At 60.8% G+C, this 16,148-nt stretch overlaps 1 protein-coding gene across 1 annotated transcript in view; it reads left to right on the forward strand.

The window, feature by feature from the left end:
- Nucleotides 1–1,083: 1,083 nt before the first annotated feature.
- The window catches only part of LOC102458237 (uncharacterized), a 62,974-nt gene continuing 47,909 nt past the window's right edge, over nucleotides 1,084–16,148 (forward strand). The window contains exons 1-8 of the mRNA XM_075908203.1: nucleotides 1,084–1,139; nucleotides 3,168–3,297; nucleotides 4,280–4,402; nucleotides 4,920–5,078; nucleotides 5,595–5,732; nucleotides 6,492–6,638; nucleotides 14,555–14,677; nucleotides 15,967–16,125. Coding sequence (XP_075764318.1) covers nucleotides 3,237–3,297; nucleotides 4,280–4,402; nucleotides 4,920–5,078; nucleotides 5,595–5,732; nucleotides 6,492–6,638; nucleotides 14,555–14,677; nucleotides 15,967–16,125 — 910 coding nt within the window. The 5' untranslated portion in view covers nucleotides 1,084–1,139; nucleotides 3,168–3,236. The remainder of the gene's footprint in view (nucleotides 1,140–3,167; nucleotides 3,298–4,279; nucleotides 4,403–4,919; nucleotides 5,079–5,594; nucleotides 5,733–6,491; nucleotides 6,639–14,554; nucleotides 14,678–15,966; nucleotides 16,126–16,148) is intronic.

Genomic DNA, 16,148 nt, shown 5'->3' on the forward strand with positions numbered 1-16,148 from the left:
GGTCAGAGGAGAGCGTGTGAACCTCAGAGGAGTAACGAGGTGTGGCGTAGTGGGGGGCTGTCTGCTCTGTGACCTGGGGTCCCCCTGCGTGGTGCGATTCCCACTGTCTCACCCACATGTGGATTGGCCATGACGCCTCGCCCCAGCCTGGGCAGTTAGCAAAGCTCTTCCCAGGGGGAGAGGCAAAGGGAGGGAGGCGGAGACAGACACCAGGTGTCAGGGGCAGGGGCATGGCTGGAAAACATGAAGGGAACAACCTGAGCTGAGGATGGAGGGTCTGGGTGGGGGGGCGATGGACCCCTAACCTCAGGGCTCTGGGGCATCCTGGCCTTGACTCCTGTAGCCACATCCCGTCTGTGCTGGGCTGTGCCCTGGAGAAGCAATAAACCCCCTGTTCTACTGGCTGGAGAAGTCTGTTCTTGCAGCTACGGGTCTGCAGGACCAGGGGGACCCCGACTTGGCGTCACACAAGGGTAACACAGCGATTCCCTAGCGACCCTTCCCCAGGCGGGTGCAACCTCACAGGCAAGAGGCCCAGTCAGATGCGACGCCTCGAATTGGGGCGGGTAAGACCTGACCCCAGTGCCCAGCACCCAGGCGCAGGAGGAGGAAGTCACCAAGCTGTTTTGGGAGTGGGAGGGGAGCAGAGTAATGGAGCCAACACTGGGGCCACCCTCTTTCCTTGGGACGGTTTCCCTGGAGCCCCGTTTGGTGCCACGGCCGTGGGAGCCAATAGCAGCAGATCCCTCGCGCACCATTCGGCTCCACTCCACGGGGTCGATTGGCTTTGCTGCGGCGCTTCCATCCTCTAATGACCTGGCTCAACACCTCTGCTGTGTAAACAGTCGCACCTCTCCCCTGAGCAACCCCTCACCTCTTATCTCGGGCAGGAACCGGCAGAGGTTGTAAAACACAAGCTGATGGGTAGAAAAAGAGCCAGTCTGGATTGCACCTAAGGAGGGAGCGCCCGGGCACCAGGAGTGTGAAATTTATTGTGTTTCAGTAAATCATTCACTCCTGCCTGGGTTGGATTCAATGTTTGGGCGGTATAGAAAGGAAAGGGACGTGCTGGCTGGCTTAGTGTGTCTCTTCCACGTGAGAGAGAAGTCGGAGGGAACACGACCGCCGTGCGGCTGACGGTAAGAGGTTCTAAGCCATGGCCAATGAAGCCCGTAAAGGATGGCAAGCCGCTGTGTGCGCCAGCTCGTCTTGCCAACCCAGCGGCGCTGAGAGAGCCGGGCCGAAGCGGCTGTTGTGGCAAAGGAAAAGACGCTGCAACAACGAACGTGGGTGAACCAAGGAGGGAGATTTTCAAAGGCAAAACCGGCAGCGCGGCGGCCAGTGTCCAATGCATCTCGCTGGGAGCCGGGTCTCCAAGTCCCTTCGGTTGCTTTGAACGCCCCCGGGCGAGGGAGCAGAGAAGGACCCATGGATGGAGCAGGTCTGGGTTGTCAGAAAGTCTGCGGCCGCCCCCTACCCTGGGCAGTTCTGGGGAGGGAGGGAAGGGCCAGGCTGCCATGGAGGAGGAACAGGACAGTAGCCAGAAACCGGAGCGGTTTGCGGCGCTGTGGTAGCCGGGTGGTGCCAGGGTATTAGACAGACGTGGTGGGGGAGGGAAAAGCTTTAATCAGACCAACTTCTGCTGCGAAGAGGCACAAGCCCCCAAGCTCTGTGGCAGGAGAACAGAGCAGGATCTGGGGGCCATGTTGTGCGCTGGCCAAGCGGGCGTGTGGGGCCAGCAAACAGCTGCTCTGATTCCCTCGCTCGAGGGACCCGACGGAGCGCCTGCCTGAGGGGCGAGGGAGGAGGGGAAGGAACGCAGAGGGAGAGGTCAGCTAGGGGGCTAACGGGCCACGGCAGGGGAAGTTCCTTCTGGACCCCTGCGAGGTGACATGTCGGCAGGGGCTGGGCGGGTTTGGAGCCCCCCGAGACCGGACGGGCTCTGACTGCGCCGTGTGGATCCAGGGACGGGACGGAGAGTCCCTGTCGGAGGCTCAGTGGGCCCCTCGGCTCGCTGCGCCTCCACAGGAGAAAAGCCAACAAGCCGCTGGGGAAGGAGACCATGTGGAAAACCCTGGAGTGTCCATCCTCAGAGCAGCAGGGAGCTCGGGCCCGGGCGCACCCCGGGCAGCACCGGTCGCCGCATTTCAGGAGGGACAGTGCAGCTCCAGAGCACAGAGGGGTGAGGGAGTTGAAAACTGGGACCCCCGGAGATCCCAGCAGTCGGACTGGGACCTGCGAGTCCCATAGGACCTGTCACCAACATAGCAGAGAGGGTGAAATGTGCTTTCTGCAGGTGCGACGGGGGTAAGAAAGCCGACTGCGGTAACACGGGGAGCCACTAGGCAGCAGCTTGTGCTAAGCAGCGTTTCAGCACCACAAGGCACGTTCTGAGTGCTAACCAAGGGTTGACTAGAAAGAGATTTGCCCTCTGGTCTCACGATTTCAGCAAGATTTGTTTTATACTTTTTGTAGACACCGGGTCTGGCTTCGGTCTCCGTGCAGCCTGTATTAACCAATGGGGTTTTCTTTGGGTAGCAGCAGGAAGGAAAAGCTCTCTTGCGGGATCTGTGGGATCTAGGCTTTTGTCGGGGCGAGAGGATCGCAAACACAATGTGGGAGTGGGATTAAAAACCCATCCACATGCGGGGATCCAACCAGAGCTCCCACCCTGGTACGTCCGGGGCACGACGGAGCGGAGAGACATTCTCGCCCCAAAACTTTTCTCCACCAAAAAGGTGTTGGGGGAGACTGACCGGTTCCACGCAGTTGTGTTAATTTTGCCATGCTGCTGTGGGAGCAAAAGGAAATCCCAGCTGATATCTGGAAAAAATGGAACCGCTTTGTCGTCACACCGCCGGGACGAAACGTTTTGACCTTTTTCAACTCAACATGTCATTTCAAAGCGGACGGAAATGTTTCTATTTAAAGAGTTTAAACGATTTTTCAACCCAAGCTCATTTGCATTCGACTTTTCAGCCAGACGAGAATTCTGGCTCAACCAATAGCTATTGTTATTTCCTGATCTTTTAGACTGGCCACGGCCTACAAAAGTGGTTATTTACACAGCTCAGTTATCTGCTGGTAAACCTCCTCTCCCCCCCCCCCATCTCGCTGTTAATTCCCTTTCCTGTCAAATTTTGTCGTGACTCTCTCCCCTCCGGCAGAGCTCACTGTGCCAGCCGTGAGAAGGCTCCGTTCAGCTCCCAGCTCGGCCCCGGACTCCTCCCAGCACCATGGGGGTTTCCTTGCTCCTTTGCCTCCTCCCTGCTCTGCTAGCGACAGCCAGTGCCCAAGGTGAGTCGTCCGCGGCTGCAGCCACTTGACTTGGACCCCATGCGCCCCTCGGCTCCCCAATCAGGGCCCCTCGCACACGTGCAGGGCGCTGGGACTAGCCCTGGGGGCACAAGGGCCTGTCCACACGGCGGTTATGGCAGCGGCTTGGCCACGGCACTGGAGCGGGGCCGGCAGAGCCCGTAGTGCAGACACCGCCTGCCCCAGTGGAAGGGGGTTTCCCTCGCTGGAGGGGTCACCTCCCGAGCCAGGGTAGCCAAGTACGGTAGCTCCATCCCCCTGTTTAGTGCAGCCCAGGCCTGGGGGTCACCACGCCTGGATACCGGCCCGAGGCTCATTTCGGCAAAGGCCCCGTGCTGCGGCGGCGGTGGCTGCACAAAGGCGACTCCATCTCTCCATACGGTTAGAGAGTTGTGCCCCTGAGTGTCAGTCTGTCTGCGAGTCCATTTGTCCAAGAACTCCTCCTAAATGGAAAGAACCAGAGCCCCCCCATTGGGGGGCAGCTTCCTCTTCTCTGGCCCGAAAGCCAGGCACGTTTGGTTGTGCCAGGACAATGGGAAGTGCTGAGAATGGGACTGGTTTCCACGGAAATGGAGGGGCACAAAAGGGAGGGATGTGATACTGAGCGTGCTCACTGGGGGCAGCTACACCGCCAGGGCTGGGGCTTCACCATCTTGCCACCAGACCAGGTCCATAGATGCTTGCCCCAAACCCCTCCCCCCGTGAGTACCTGCGCCACGGGAATGGCATGTCAGGTGGGTGGAACTAGTGAGTGTGGGTGGAGTTTGGGAAGAGCACCAAACCATTCCCCTGGCCCCGGCTGCCCCTGTGGCGGAAACGATGCGACTCGCGAGGGTCCCGGAGGCAAGGGGGCCCTTTCGCTCCTCGGCTTGTTGGCAGCAGGGGAGACTGGGGCAAAGGGACGTGTCCGAGCTGGCACTGCCAGCCCACAGGGGGAAGGACACGCTTGCTCTTCTCTCTCCAGCGGGGACCCTGACATGCAAAATGTGTTTCGGCTCGACGGAGACCTGCAGTTTGCTTTACGGGACCTGCCAAGACGACCCGGCGACGGGCGGCTGCCTCTCCGTGGCAGAAGAAACTTCCCTGAGTAAGTGACATTGCCCTCACCCCGGCCACATCTCACCCTGCCTCTGTCCCCTGTGGGGCCACGGTGCTACTGACGGGATTTCATCCGCTGGGCTCCCAACCCCACCCAGGCCGGCTGCGCAGCAGCAAGAGAAGCTGCACCGGAGAGAAACGCACTTTCTGAGGGGGGTGGAAAAGGAGATTGCGGGGTGGGGGGATCCCTTGGGCCCTGCTGGCCACTCCTAAAGCCAGTCCGACGCCCTGGGCCACCTGCTCAGACCTGGGGCCCTTCCTCACACCTCACTGCCCCCTACTCTCCACTCACAAACCCTTTACCTCAGCCGGGCTGACACGATTCGGGGTACAGTTTAGGCCTCGGCTCCTCTTCACCCTCCTGAATTGTGGCCCCAGAATCAGACCCGGGATCCCAGCTGCGTCGCCCCAGGGCCACACAAGGAGGTAAAATCCCCCCCTCGCCTCCACACGAGGGTCCCTCCCACCCTCCCATTTCCCGTTTTGCTTTTCCGCATGTGACAAAGACGGGACGGTGAAGAAGTTCTTCTCCAGACAATGTTTCCGTGGCTATAACAATCAACTGAACGTCCCCCTCACGTTCTCTGTGGGGAACGGCCAGCGCGTGATTATCAACGTCACACAATGCAACACCACCGATCTCTGCAACTCGGCCTTACCGCAAGGTACGTTGTGGGTCTGTCTGTGTTTGTCTCAAAAGGCTGGCACAGGGCAGATTCACACCCCGGGCACTGCGCACACCCCTCCCCCTTGCTACAGTCAGACTGTTCATGTGGCACAACCGTATATGTTCCCCATTTTCCCCTTTATTGCCCCAAAGTCCATTTCCTCCTGTGTCACTTGTCTCCAGTGAGATCCCTGTAGCGGGCGGGTCACAGGCGGGGGTAGAACAGTCGGGGCCCGTTTGTCATCAGACGGGTGGGGCTGCATGCGAAGGATGGAGCAGCCGCCGGGACAGGCTCAAATCTAAACTTCCCGGCACCTATCGGCTCCCCCTTCACTCTCGCCGGGATCCAGAACTGAGCCAGTGCAGCCGTCGCCGACTGTTGTGTCCCAGACAGACGGAGAAATGCCCCCGGCTGCAGGGAGGGGCCTGCACATGCTGGGCGAGGCAGGGCCCAGCCCCCAGCTGGGACGAGGTTTCACCCACCCGGTAACCGTCTCTCTGTCTTTGTTCTCAGTGTCCCCGGACACCACCCCGAACGGGCGGCAGTGCCCAACCTGCTTTGCTCTGAACTCCGATACCTGCAACAGTGTAATCACCCCCTGCACAGGGCTGGAGACCTATTGCCTGGATTCCACTGGCGAGCTGTCTGATGGTAAATGCTGCCAGCTGGTCGCAGGGCGGGGGGAGGGGGGGTGCCTGGGAATGTCCCTCCCTGAGAGCCCCCTCAGAGCCGGTGGGACCTGGAGTCTGTGCTGAGCCCTGGGCGGGTGGGGCGGCCAAGAGGGTTTCTGGCCAGAGGCAAGGAGAGAGGAATTGGGACTTTTCCCTCCCAGCTCAGCTTCCCACCACCCAGAGTGGTGCCGCCCTGCTCCGGGGGTGATGGCAGCGGGGTACTTGCCAGGGGAGGGTTGTGATGTCAGGGATGCAGAGCTGGGAAGGGAACCCAGGAGTCCTGGCTCTTCCCCACCCCCCACTGCTCTAACCACTAGTCCCCACCCCCTTGATGTCTAAGGTGGAGCTAAGCTGCTGTTGCTTCGTGAGGCAGCTCCTGCTCTCAGTGTGTCCAGGGCTCCCGGCACTCTGGAGTGGTTATAAAATAACTGATCCGAGCGGGGGGGGGGGCGTGCCGGGGGCGGGGAGAGCCGGCGTGTTCCCCGGTGGCGCCGCGCTGGGGAAGGAGCCGCCCCAGCCACAGCTCCGTTCCCAACCCCAGCGCCAGGCTCCTGTGGGATGCGGGAGAGGCAAGAGGACGACAGGTGCTTGGCCTGGTGCAGCCGGAGCAGGGAGACCCCAGGCGGGCGGGAAGGGGAGGCAGAGGGGGAGCCGCCGGCTGGTGGGGACGGGGTGGGGGAGGGGCAGAGAAGGAGCCTGAGCAACTCGCCCCGAAGAACAGGCTGAATTTCTCCACCAGGTTCTTCTTCGTCACCATTTGCTGCAAAGGGCTGCGCGTCGGCGTCTGCAGAGCGGGTTAAACGGGGAACCACCCTGGTTACTGCAGCCTACAAGCTTGAGTTCTCGCAGGGGAGCATCAGGCCAGCGAAGGCAGAACCCGCTACAGGCTCCAACCCCTAAAAACAGCCAACCCCCTAGCACTGTAGGCACCCTGCCCACAACATCCGACACCGTAGCACTACAGCCACCCTGATAATGCTACAGCCACCCCTCCCACAACACCTACCCCGTGATGCTCTCCTGGCCCTCGGCCTGCCAACACCTGACGCCAGCAGAGAAAGGCCTGACGTCCCAGCTGCACCCCCCCCCCCAAATCTCACCAGGGTGGTGCTGAGGGACCGGTGCCCAACAAAGCGACTGCCCTGTACGTGTGATGTGTCTGCCCCGGTGCCTGCCCCCGGCCGGGCGGTCTCTGTGCACAGCGCGTTCTCTGAATAAATCCGGACCCTACGCGTGAGCTCTGGGTGTGGTGTGAGGCTCAGGGGACCTGGCCTCAGCTCGGCCCTGCCAGACGTGGGCGCTGCCCACGCGGGAGCCGCACGGAGCTCGTTTGGCGCCTGCGCGTGAGCGGCCGCGTGTGTGCGGGAAAGGCCCGCTCCAGCCGTGAGGCAAGGCCAGACCACGCACTGCCAAGGCCCGGGAATTCCCCTCCCTCCCCCGCGCCACCACAGGCTGTTTGCTCTACAGCAGCCCTGCCTCCTTCAGTGTCTGGGGGGGGGGCACCCCAGGCTGTATTTCCCACCCCCCTCCATGCCTGCGCCGCACTGAACCCCCGACTCCTCCTGGGCCTCTCTGCGGGGCACCCAACACGATATCCGAGGGTGACACGAACAGTCCTGGCTTGGTCTTTGCTAGGGCCCCATGGGACCTGGGAAACTGAGGCACAGAGGGCCCCCCCCCCCATATGCAGGAAGTCCTGAGATGCATCTCCCCGGGGACATGGCCACACTCCTCTCTGCAGCTAGAGCCGGGCTAGGGGGTCCCTCTCCCCGAGCTGGGCCCGGTCCCGCCCAGCCACAGTGTGGATGTCCCCCAAGGGGCTAACAGGCCTCCCATGGCTGGGGAGAGGAAGAGCTGCAGGGCCGGGGGGGGAGCAGTGGGACCCCTGGGGGCAGCAGCCTGGCTGGGCCGCCGGAGGCAGAGGCTGAGCAGGAGTGGCAGGGCAGGCGCCGATTCCCCCCTTGAACCGCGGCACTTTCCCGCCAGCCCGTTCTCCCAGGGCGCCCCGGCAGCCCGGCGCGAGAGAGCTCCAAGGCGGGAACCCAGGGTTGGTGCGGCCTGGGCCGCGGACGAGACCCCTGCTCTGTCGCCGGCGGGCAGCGCGGCTCGTCCCCTCGCGGGACTCCTCCGGCCAGCGGGTCGAGCTGTGACCTTAGCACTGCGCCTGCGGACAGGGCGCCGACTCCGCACCCACAGCTCCAAGCAGCCCGCTGTCCCAAAGGCTCCCTTCATCCCCGTGGAGCGAGGGGGGCAGAGCCCGGGACGTCACGCACTATTTCGAAAGAACGGGCTTGGTCAAAGACGCGGAACAGCTATTGTGGGATACCGGAGGCCACTGTCTAGATGCACCCTCAGAGAATATCTTAGTGCCTCTCTAGAACTCCATGGTACACCCACAGCTGGAATCCTGCGGGCAGATGTGGACATCATCTCAAAAAAGCTCTCTCGGCTTTGGAAAAGGTTCAGAAAAGAGCAACCAAAATGATGAGGGGCTTGGAACGGGACCCCCAAAAGCTGGGACTTTTCAGCTTGGAAAAGAGGAGACAAGGGGGGATATAATAGAGGTCTAGAAAATCTTGACTGGTGGGGAGAAAGTGAATAAGGAAAAGTGATTTACTTGTTCTCATAACACTAGAATGAGGAGTCACCAAATGACTAGGTAGCAGCTTGAAAACAAACCAACGGAAGCTTTTCTGCACACAGCACACAGCCAACCTGTGGAACTCCTTGCCAGAGGATGTTGTGAAGACCAGAACTTTAGCAAGGTTCAAAAAAAGAGCAAGACAAATCCATGGAGGGTAGGTCCATCAATAGCTACTAGCCAGGCTGTGCAGGGAGGGTGTCTCTACCTCTGTTTGCCAAGGGCCGGGCGTGGGCAACAAGAGGGATCCCTGTTGTGTTCGCTCCCTCTGGGGCGCCTGGAGTTGGGCACTGTCGGCCAACAGGACCCTGGGGGTATGTCTACACTACCCCGCTAGTTCGAACTAGCGGGGTAATGTATGCATACCGCACTTGCTAATGAAGCCCGGGATTTGAATTTCCCGGGCTTCATTAGCATAAGCGGGGAGCCGCCATTTTTAAATCCCCGCTGCTTCGAACCCCGTGTAGCGCGGCTACACGGGGCACGAACTAGGTAGTTCGGACTAGGGTGCCTATTCCGAACTACCGGTACACCTCGTTTCACAAGGAGTAACGGTAGTTCGGAATAGGCACCCTAGTCCGAACTACCTAGTTCGAGCCCCGTGTAGCCGCGCTACACGGGGTTCGAAGCAGCGGGGATTTAAAAATGGCGGCTCCCCGCTTATGCTAATGAAGCCCGGGAAATTCAAATCCCGGGCTTCATTAGCAAGTGCGGTATGCATACATTACCCCGCTAGTTCGAACTAGCGGGGTAGTGTAGACATACCCTGGGCTAGATGGGCCTTTGGTCTGACCCGGTTTGGATGCTCTTGTGTAATTGTGTTTCTCAACAACACGAGCCAGGCCAGGCTGTAAAGTAAACTGATGCGGGGGGGGGGGGGGGGGGGGGGGGCGTTCTTTGGTTTTTAACAACACCTAATTCAGTGAACCTGCCTGAAGCTATTTCCCTCTGGCTTTGGAAAAGGGCGTCAGTGTCTGATCTGAACCAAAACACGTCCCTTTCCAATTGGGAAACACCCACCGAGCCAGCCCCTCCCGTCCTTCAGCGACTTTTCAAGTGGGCAAAAAAGAAACACGGGGGCAGGGATGGGGATGGTCCTTGTTCCTCAACCCTGGTGCTGGCGGGTGAGGGCGTCGGGGAGGCCAGAGGAGCTCTGTTGGCCCCAGTGCGCAGGACGGAAGAGGGTCTGTTCGGCCCTGGCGGGGCCATAAACCCGTCCCGCCCTGCAGGCGGGCGTCAGCTGGGAAAGCCTCATGACTGGCTCGTGGCCCTAAGTCGAGCCCGTCAGACTCGTTAGCCGCCGATCCCTGGTACACAAAGGCTCCTTGACCCTTCCAGGAAGAGGCGATGTTGTCCTGGCCGGGTTATTTGGCTACATTTCCCTATAACGCCTACTCGCGCCATCCAACGCCCCTGGGGGACACAGCTTTGGTGTCTCCAACAAAACTGGGCGGAGGCCTGATAACCCCCCGGGACTGAGGCATCGGTCGTCTCAGGGAGAGGCTTTATCACACACAGCTTCTACCTTACGGGCCCTGAGCCACACAGCTCCACCTGCAAGTCTCTGGGCAGGCCCAGCCTTTTCAATGGCCCAACAGAGCAGCCGCTTTGCAAAGCGCCATTGCAAAACTGTCTTCTGCCAGCTGCACCTGGCGCTCCTGCACGGGTAGAAATAACCCCCAGGTTCTCCATCGTGCTGTTCGCCGGTCGCCCTCCCGCTGCTCTCTCTCCAGCCTCCTGGAGATCCGGCCCCTGCATTCGGCCCGGACGCCCCACCTGTCTCTACAACCCAGGGAGCAAAGCCGGCCCGGCACGCAGCCGAATCGCGTGTCTCCACTCGGGTATCGTGACCGAGCTCCCCCCGCTGGGGGTGGTGTCGTGCTCCTGGCACCCAGCTGGACGCAGCCCCCTCGATGCGGGGCGAGGAAGAGAAATCTGCCACCCAGGAATGTTTACACAGGTTTACACAAGGCCAGGGATGTTAACAAGCTGTGCTGAGAAATGGGAGGGGTGCGGCCGTCATGGCACCTGCTTCAGGCCAGCCTTAGCTTCCTTGTGGGGGGCTCCTGGGGTCTTCCCTTGGCCTCAACTGGCCCGCGGGAGTCAAGGGAGATGGATTTGCCCCTGACGTGCATTTCCCACCCCCATGATCTGCCCCATCGCCGGGTCCTTGCGCCTCCACTGTGCAAACAGCCGCACCCCGGCCCTTGTGACTCAGTGCGTCACCCCTGCTATTTGTGGCACGAACCAGCAGCCTTCTTGGGAGAAGTTCTATAAAACCGGGCGAGGGGCTGAGAGGCCATGTGAATTGCACGGAACGTGGGAGTGCCCGGTATGTGGGTCGCAGGACACGCTACGTTTCCGTGAATCATTCCCGGTCACTCCCGTCTATATATGAGTCCACGTCTACCCTTGGGCGCCACACAGAGGAAAGGGGCCGTGCGAGGCCGTCGGGGCATCCCCGCGGTATTGGTGAGAACTCCGAGCAGGGTGGTGAAGGTAAGAGTTTGTAACACAACGAGAAACGATGCTTTGCAACCGTGCACGGTCTGGGGACGGCCCGGAGAAGATGGAGACTCGTTTTGCAGCAAACTCCCTTTGGAAAGCGTCAGGAGGCGGCTTGAGCTATGATAAAGGGGCTCAGGTTTTGTGATGGAAAAGGAGCCGCACTGCTGGAGTGGCGGGTGACGAAGGAGGGAGATTTTCAAAGGCAAAACTGGCTGCACAGTGGCCAGTGTCCAATGCAACTCACTGGGAGTCAGTTCTCAAATTCTCTTTGGCTGCTTTGAACGCCCGGGTGAGGGCGGGGAGAAGGACCCATGGACGGAATGGGTCTGGCCATGCGGCAGGAGGGATCCTAGGCAGTTCTGGGGAGGGAGGCGATGGACGGGCTGCCATGGAGGAGAAACTGGACAGCAGCCAGAAAACGGAGCCGTTTGTGGCGCTGTGGTAGCCGGGTGGTGCCAGGGTATTAGACAAACATGGTGGGGAAGGAAAAGCTTTAATCAGACCAACTTCTGCTGGGGAGAGACACAAGCCCCCGAGCTCTGTGGCCGCAGAAGGTCTCCGTGTCGCTTGGAGCCGGCCTCCTTCCCCCGCCGCGTCTCGCTAGAAAACAGCAGGAATTCCAGGGAAGTTTGTGGGATGGCAAAAGCTTAAAAGCGGAGGCCCCCCTGCTCTGCTCGGAGCCAGCGTCCAGGGCACTCAAAGGACCTGGGAGGGTGTGATCAGTGAGGGGATGACAGTCGCAGACACCGAGGTGAGTCGGGAACTCCAGAGACCTGGTCGGGGCAGGGCTCAAGGGCAACAGGATGGCAGATGAAATTCAGGTTTGGTCGCGCGTTGGGGGATGGTGAGTTTGAAGCGCCCAGGACTTGGCAGGTTCTAACTCAATCGAGGGGAACCAGGGAAGGGACCCGAGTGTCCCCGGAGGAGGAGCCGTGCTCATCTCGGCTCGCCGCGCCACTGCCGAAGAGAAAGGCCAAGAAGGATGTTTGGCTGCCAGAGGGGATGGAGAACTACATGGAAATACTGTGGTGCTCTCTCCGGACCGGCAGGATGCTCTGGCCCTGGGGTGGGCAGTGCCGGTCGCCCCGTCTCAGGAGATCTGGAGCCAATGTGGATGGGGGAGGGGAAAACCGGCCCAGGGCAGAACCCTACAGCCGGACTGGAATCCTGCTGGTACCGCCGGCCTCACTGCTACAGTCGTGGGAGCGGGAAAAGGTGCTTTGCTGGGTGGGCAAGAAGAGACTGTGGGGCCACGGGGCAAAGCACATGACAGCAGCTTGTCAGAAATGGCAGCAAGAGAGAGCAAGTGTTTTCCTAAAGAAAGGTTTAAATACTCGAATGTGAGGCAGGGATAGGAAGAGCGTTGAAGTCTATTTAGAACAGCAGTAAATGAGTTTTTACCTGGTTCAAGTGAGATTTGTTTCCTATTTTGAGTGGCAAAAATAGCATCTGACGTTTGTGCACATAGACGTTACATTAACCAAACTATTGATTTAAGCCGCGTGAGGGACCATGTCTCTTGTGGGATTTGCAGGATTTAAGGTTTTTGCAGGTGGGAACGAACTAAACATACAAGAAACAGGGCGGGAGCGAGAGGGATTAATATATAGTCCCACACGGGACCCTCCCCGAACTCCCGTCCTGCTATTTCTGGGAATGTGTGAACCAGAACTGAGCAGGGAGACATTTTTCAACCCAAACTTTTCTCCATCAAAAATGCAAGTTTGGGAGGCTGACGGAAGTTGCACATTTGTGTCTATTTTGCCACATTGTTTCGGCTGAAAAATAAAAGTCCTAGAAAGGACAGCCTGAGACACGGAAACGAGACGCAGCTCCCGACACTTCCAGGAGACGTTTTGATTTTTTTCCCTCAACGTTTCTTTGCTTTGCAAAATGGAGAGCACCAGTGATATTGAATTTTTGAGCTTTTAGAGCCGCCAGTGAGCCCAAACCCGGATCTCTGTGCAGCCCTGTTCCCTGGAGTTACCCCCATCCTGAGTCTCGGCTGCAATTCCCTTCCCAGCCTCCTTTCCCTCTGGACTCTCTCCTGCTCCCCTCCGGCAGAGCTCGCTGCACCAGCCGTGAGAAGGCTCCGTTCAGCTCCCAGCCCGGCCCCGGGCTCCTCCCAGCACCATGGGGGTTTCCTCGCTCCTCTGCCTCCTCCCTGCTCTCCTAGCGACAGCCAGTGTCCAAGGTGAGTCGTCCGCGGCTGCAGCCACTTAACCCTCCTGGACTTGGACCCCTCGCGCCCCTCCCTGACCAGGGCCCCTCCCGCACGTGCAGGGCGCTGGGACTGGCTCTGGGGCACAAGGGCCTGTCCACACGGTGGTTACAGTAGCAGCTTGGCCATGGCGCTGGAGCGGGGCCGGCAGAGCCCGTAGTGCAGATGCTGCCTGCCCCAGTGGAAGGGGGTTTCCCCCCTTGAGGGGCTCACCTACTGAGTGAGCGTGGCCAAGCCAAGCCACTCCCGAGTGGGCTGGCCCAGGCGTGGCACCCGCCTGTGGATTCTTCCTCCCCCCGTTGGGCTCTGCGGTTCTATCGACGTGTCGCTATCACGGCCCAGGCCCGGGGGACGCCTGAGTGGACACTGGCCCATTTCGGCGCAGGCCCCTCGGCGCGGCGGGGGCGGCGCGAAGGGGAGGAAATGACACTGCCCCAGCCCGGAGCGTCGCCGGGACCCGGCCTGCCCCGGGCGCTAGCAGAGGGCTCTGCAGCCAGCTCCCGCAGCCCCCTCGGGTGCACTCGATCCGGCCCCACCCACTTGTGTCTGTGCAGCTTTTCCAAACAGCCCCCCCCGGCTCCTTCCCCGCCAGGGGCTGCCCCCTCCCACCCGCACCCCCTGCTGCCGTCTGGGCGCTGCCCTCGGCTGGGACGATGGAGGCCAAAAGAGCCTGGAGCGCGTCAGCGTTTCCCACGTCCTACGTCGCCTCCCTCGTCCTGTAAGGGCCCGACCCTCCCCTCTTACTGCTCCTAGGCCCGTAGGACCCGTTCCTGGTCCCCGCCACCTCCCTGGCCAGCTGCCATGCCAATGGCGCTTTCCCAGCACACCCCAGCCTGCTTGCGCCGTAGATTCCTCCTCCTCCCTGGCTGCCTGTCCATGTCTCGGGAGCTTCTGTTTGCCTGTAACCTCCCTGCAGGTTTCTTTGCTGTGCCATGCTGGCCGGCGGCCACGTTTGTTCTTCCCGCACATTGGGAGTGTGAGACACTGGGGTGGGGCGGGGGAAGGGCGCACACGGAGCCCCAGGTGTGAGGTGGGGGGTTATCTGGGGCTTGGAGGGCACCCGACTATTTCGTGACAGGCATGGGGGCGGCCAGGAGCCCCGGGCGGGGCAGTGGACTCGGCTAATGTACCTGGAGAAGCGAGCGACTCTGGTACCGCGAAACCCTGCACGAGGGGGGCCACTTCAGGGTGGGCGGGGCCTATTCTGTGGGCGGAGCTCTGGAAAGGCACCATCCCCTTCACCTGCCCCCAGTGCTGCCCCCCTGGTACCTCTGTCCCTGGCTGCAATTGTGGAGTTCCGGAGGGTCCCGGAGGCCATCGGGCCCATTCGCCCCTCGGCTTGTTTGGAGCAGGGGGAGAGTCGGGCTCAGGGACGTTCAGAGCTGACACCGTGACCCCAGTAAGAAGGAAATACTCGCTCTTCTCCCTCCAGCGGGGCCCCTGACATGCGACGTGTGTATCGGCCCAACGGCGGCCTGTGATCTCTTTGAAGACACCTGCCAAGACGACCCGGCGACGGGCGGCTGCCTCTCCGTGGCCGAAGAAACTTCCCTGGGTAGGTGACGTTGCCTTCACCCCTGGCACATCTTACCCTGCCTCTGTCCCCTCCCTCGGCTCCAGGGCCAGGCCTAGCACCGCCCCTCCCGGGTCCCCAGCACCTGGCACAGCACAGTCCGGCCGGGCACAGCGCTGGGTCGATTCTGGCAACGTTCCAGTCTCTGACGCAGCGACTGGCAGGCCGGGCAGACTGGAGGCCTGGACCCGCTGGTCAGTTGCAAAGCTCCCATCGACTTCAGGGGGCCGATGTAACCCCCTCCCCCTGAAGCTGTGCCCAGGAGAAATGCACTTTCTGAGGGGGGTGGGAAAGGAGATGGGGGGATCCCTCGGGCCCTGCCGGCCGCTCCCAAAGGCCCGTTTGTCACCCTGGGTCCCCTGCTCAGGGCTGGGGCCCTTCCTCACATGCTTTTCCCCCTTGGCCTTGGAGAGGCCAAACAAACCTTCTCCCTGTTCAACCCCCAGCACCTCAGGGCAGCAGATTTCACCAGTTCCCTTCAGTTCCCGCCGTGTGTCCTTTGACGTGGGAACCCGAGTTACAGACCCAGTTTGGTTCTTCCTGCCACTGAATAATGCACAGACACCGTCAGCTTTAAGATGGTCTGACATTATCTATTTACCTCTCTGCACCCGCCCCCCGCCCGCCTCTCTACACCCCCCCCACACAGCTACCCGCCTCTCTACAGCCGCACGCACCCTCCCGCCCGCCTCTCTACACCCCCCCCACACAGCTACCCGCCTCTCTACAGCCGCCCGCGCCCTCCCGCCCGCCTCTCTACACCCACCCACCCACCCACACACAACCGCCAACCGCCTCTCTACAGCCGCCCCCGCCCACGTCTCTACACCCCACACCCCTAGCTACCCGCCTCTCTACACCCGCACACACCCTCCTGCCTACCTCTCTACACCCCCACACCCAGCTACCTGCCTGCCTATACCCACACGTATCCACCCGCCGGCCTCTGACCACACTGCAGACACTTTCCCAGCACGGTCCCCAGTGGGTTTAATCAAATCCCCATCCACACTCAGGCTCTGGCCTCACTGTGATTAATGTCACCGTGACCCCAAGTTTAGCCCTAATCCCCGTCACCGCCCCCTGTGCTCCGCACACAAACCCTCTGACCTCAGCCTGGCTGACCCGGGTGGCCTGAATATTGGGCACCAGGACAGGTCCCAGCCGCGTCACCCCAGTAGCCGCACAAGGAGGTAAAATTCCCTCCAGGCCCCTACCCGAGGGGCCCTCCAAGACTCACGTTTTTGGTTTTGCTTTTCTGTATGTGACAGACGGGAGAAAGGACACATTCTTCCGCAAGCAATGTCTCAGCAGCTACAAAAATCCCATAAAAAGCCCCATCTCTTTCACCGTGGGGGCTGACCAGTACGTGAGGCTCAACGTCACACAATGCAACGACAAAGACAAGTGCAACTCAGCCACACTGCAAGGTACATTGTGGGTCTGTGTGCGG

Source organism: Pelodiscus sinensis, chromosome 24 (assembly GCF_049634645.1).
Source record: "Pelodiscus sinensis isolate JC-2024 chromosome 24, ASM4963464v1, whole genome shotgun sequence".
Lineage (NCBI taxonomy): Eukaryota > Metazoa > Chordata > Testudines > Trionychidae > Pelodiscus > Pelodiscus sinensis.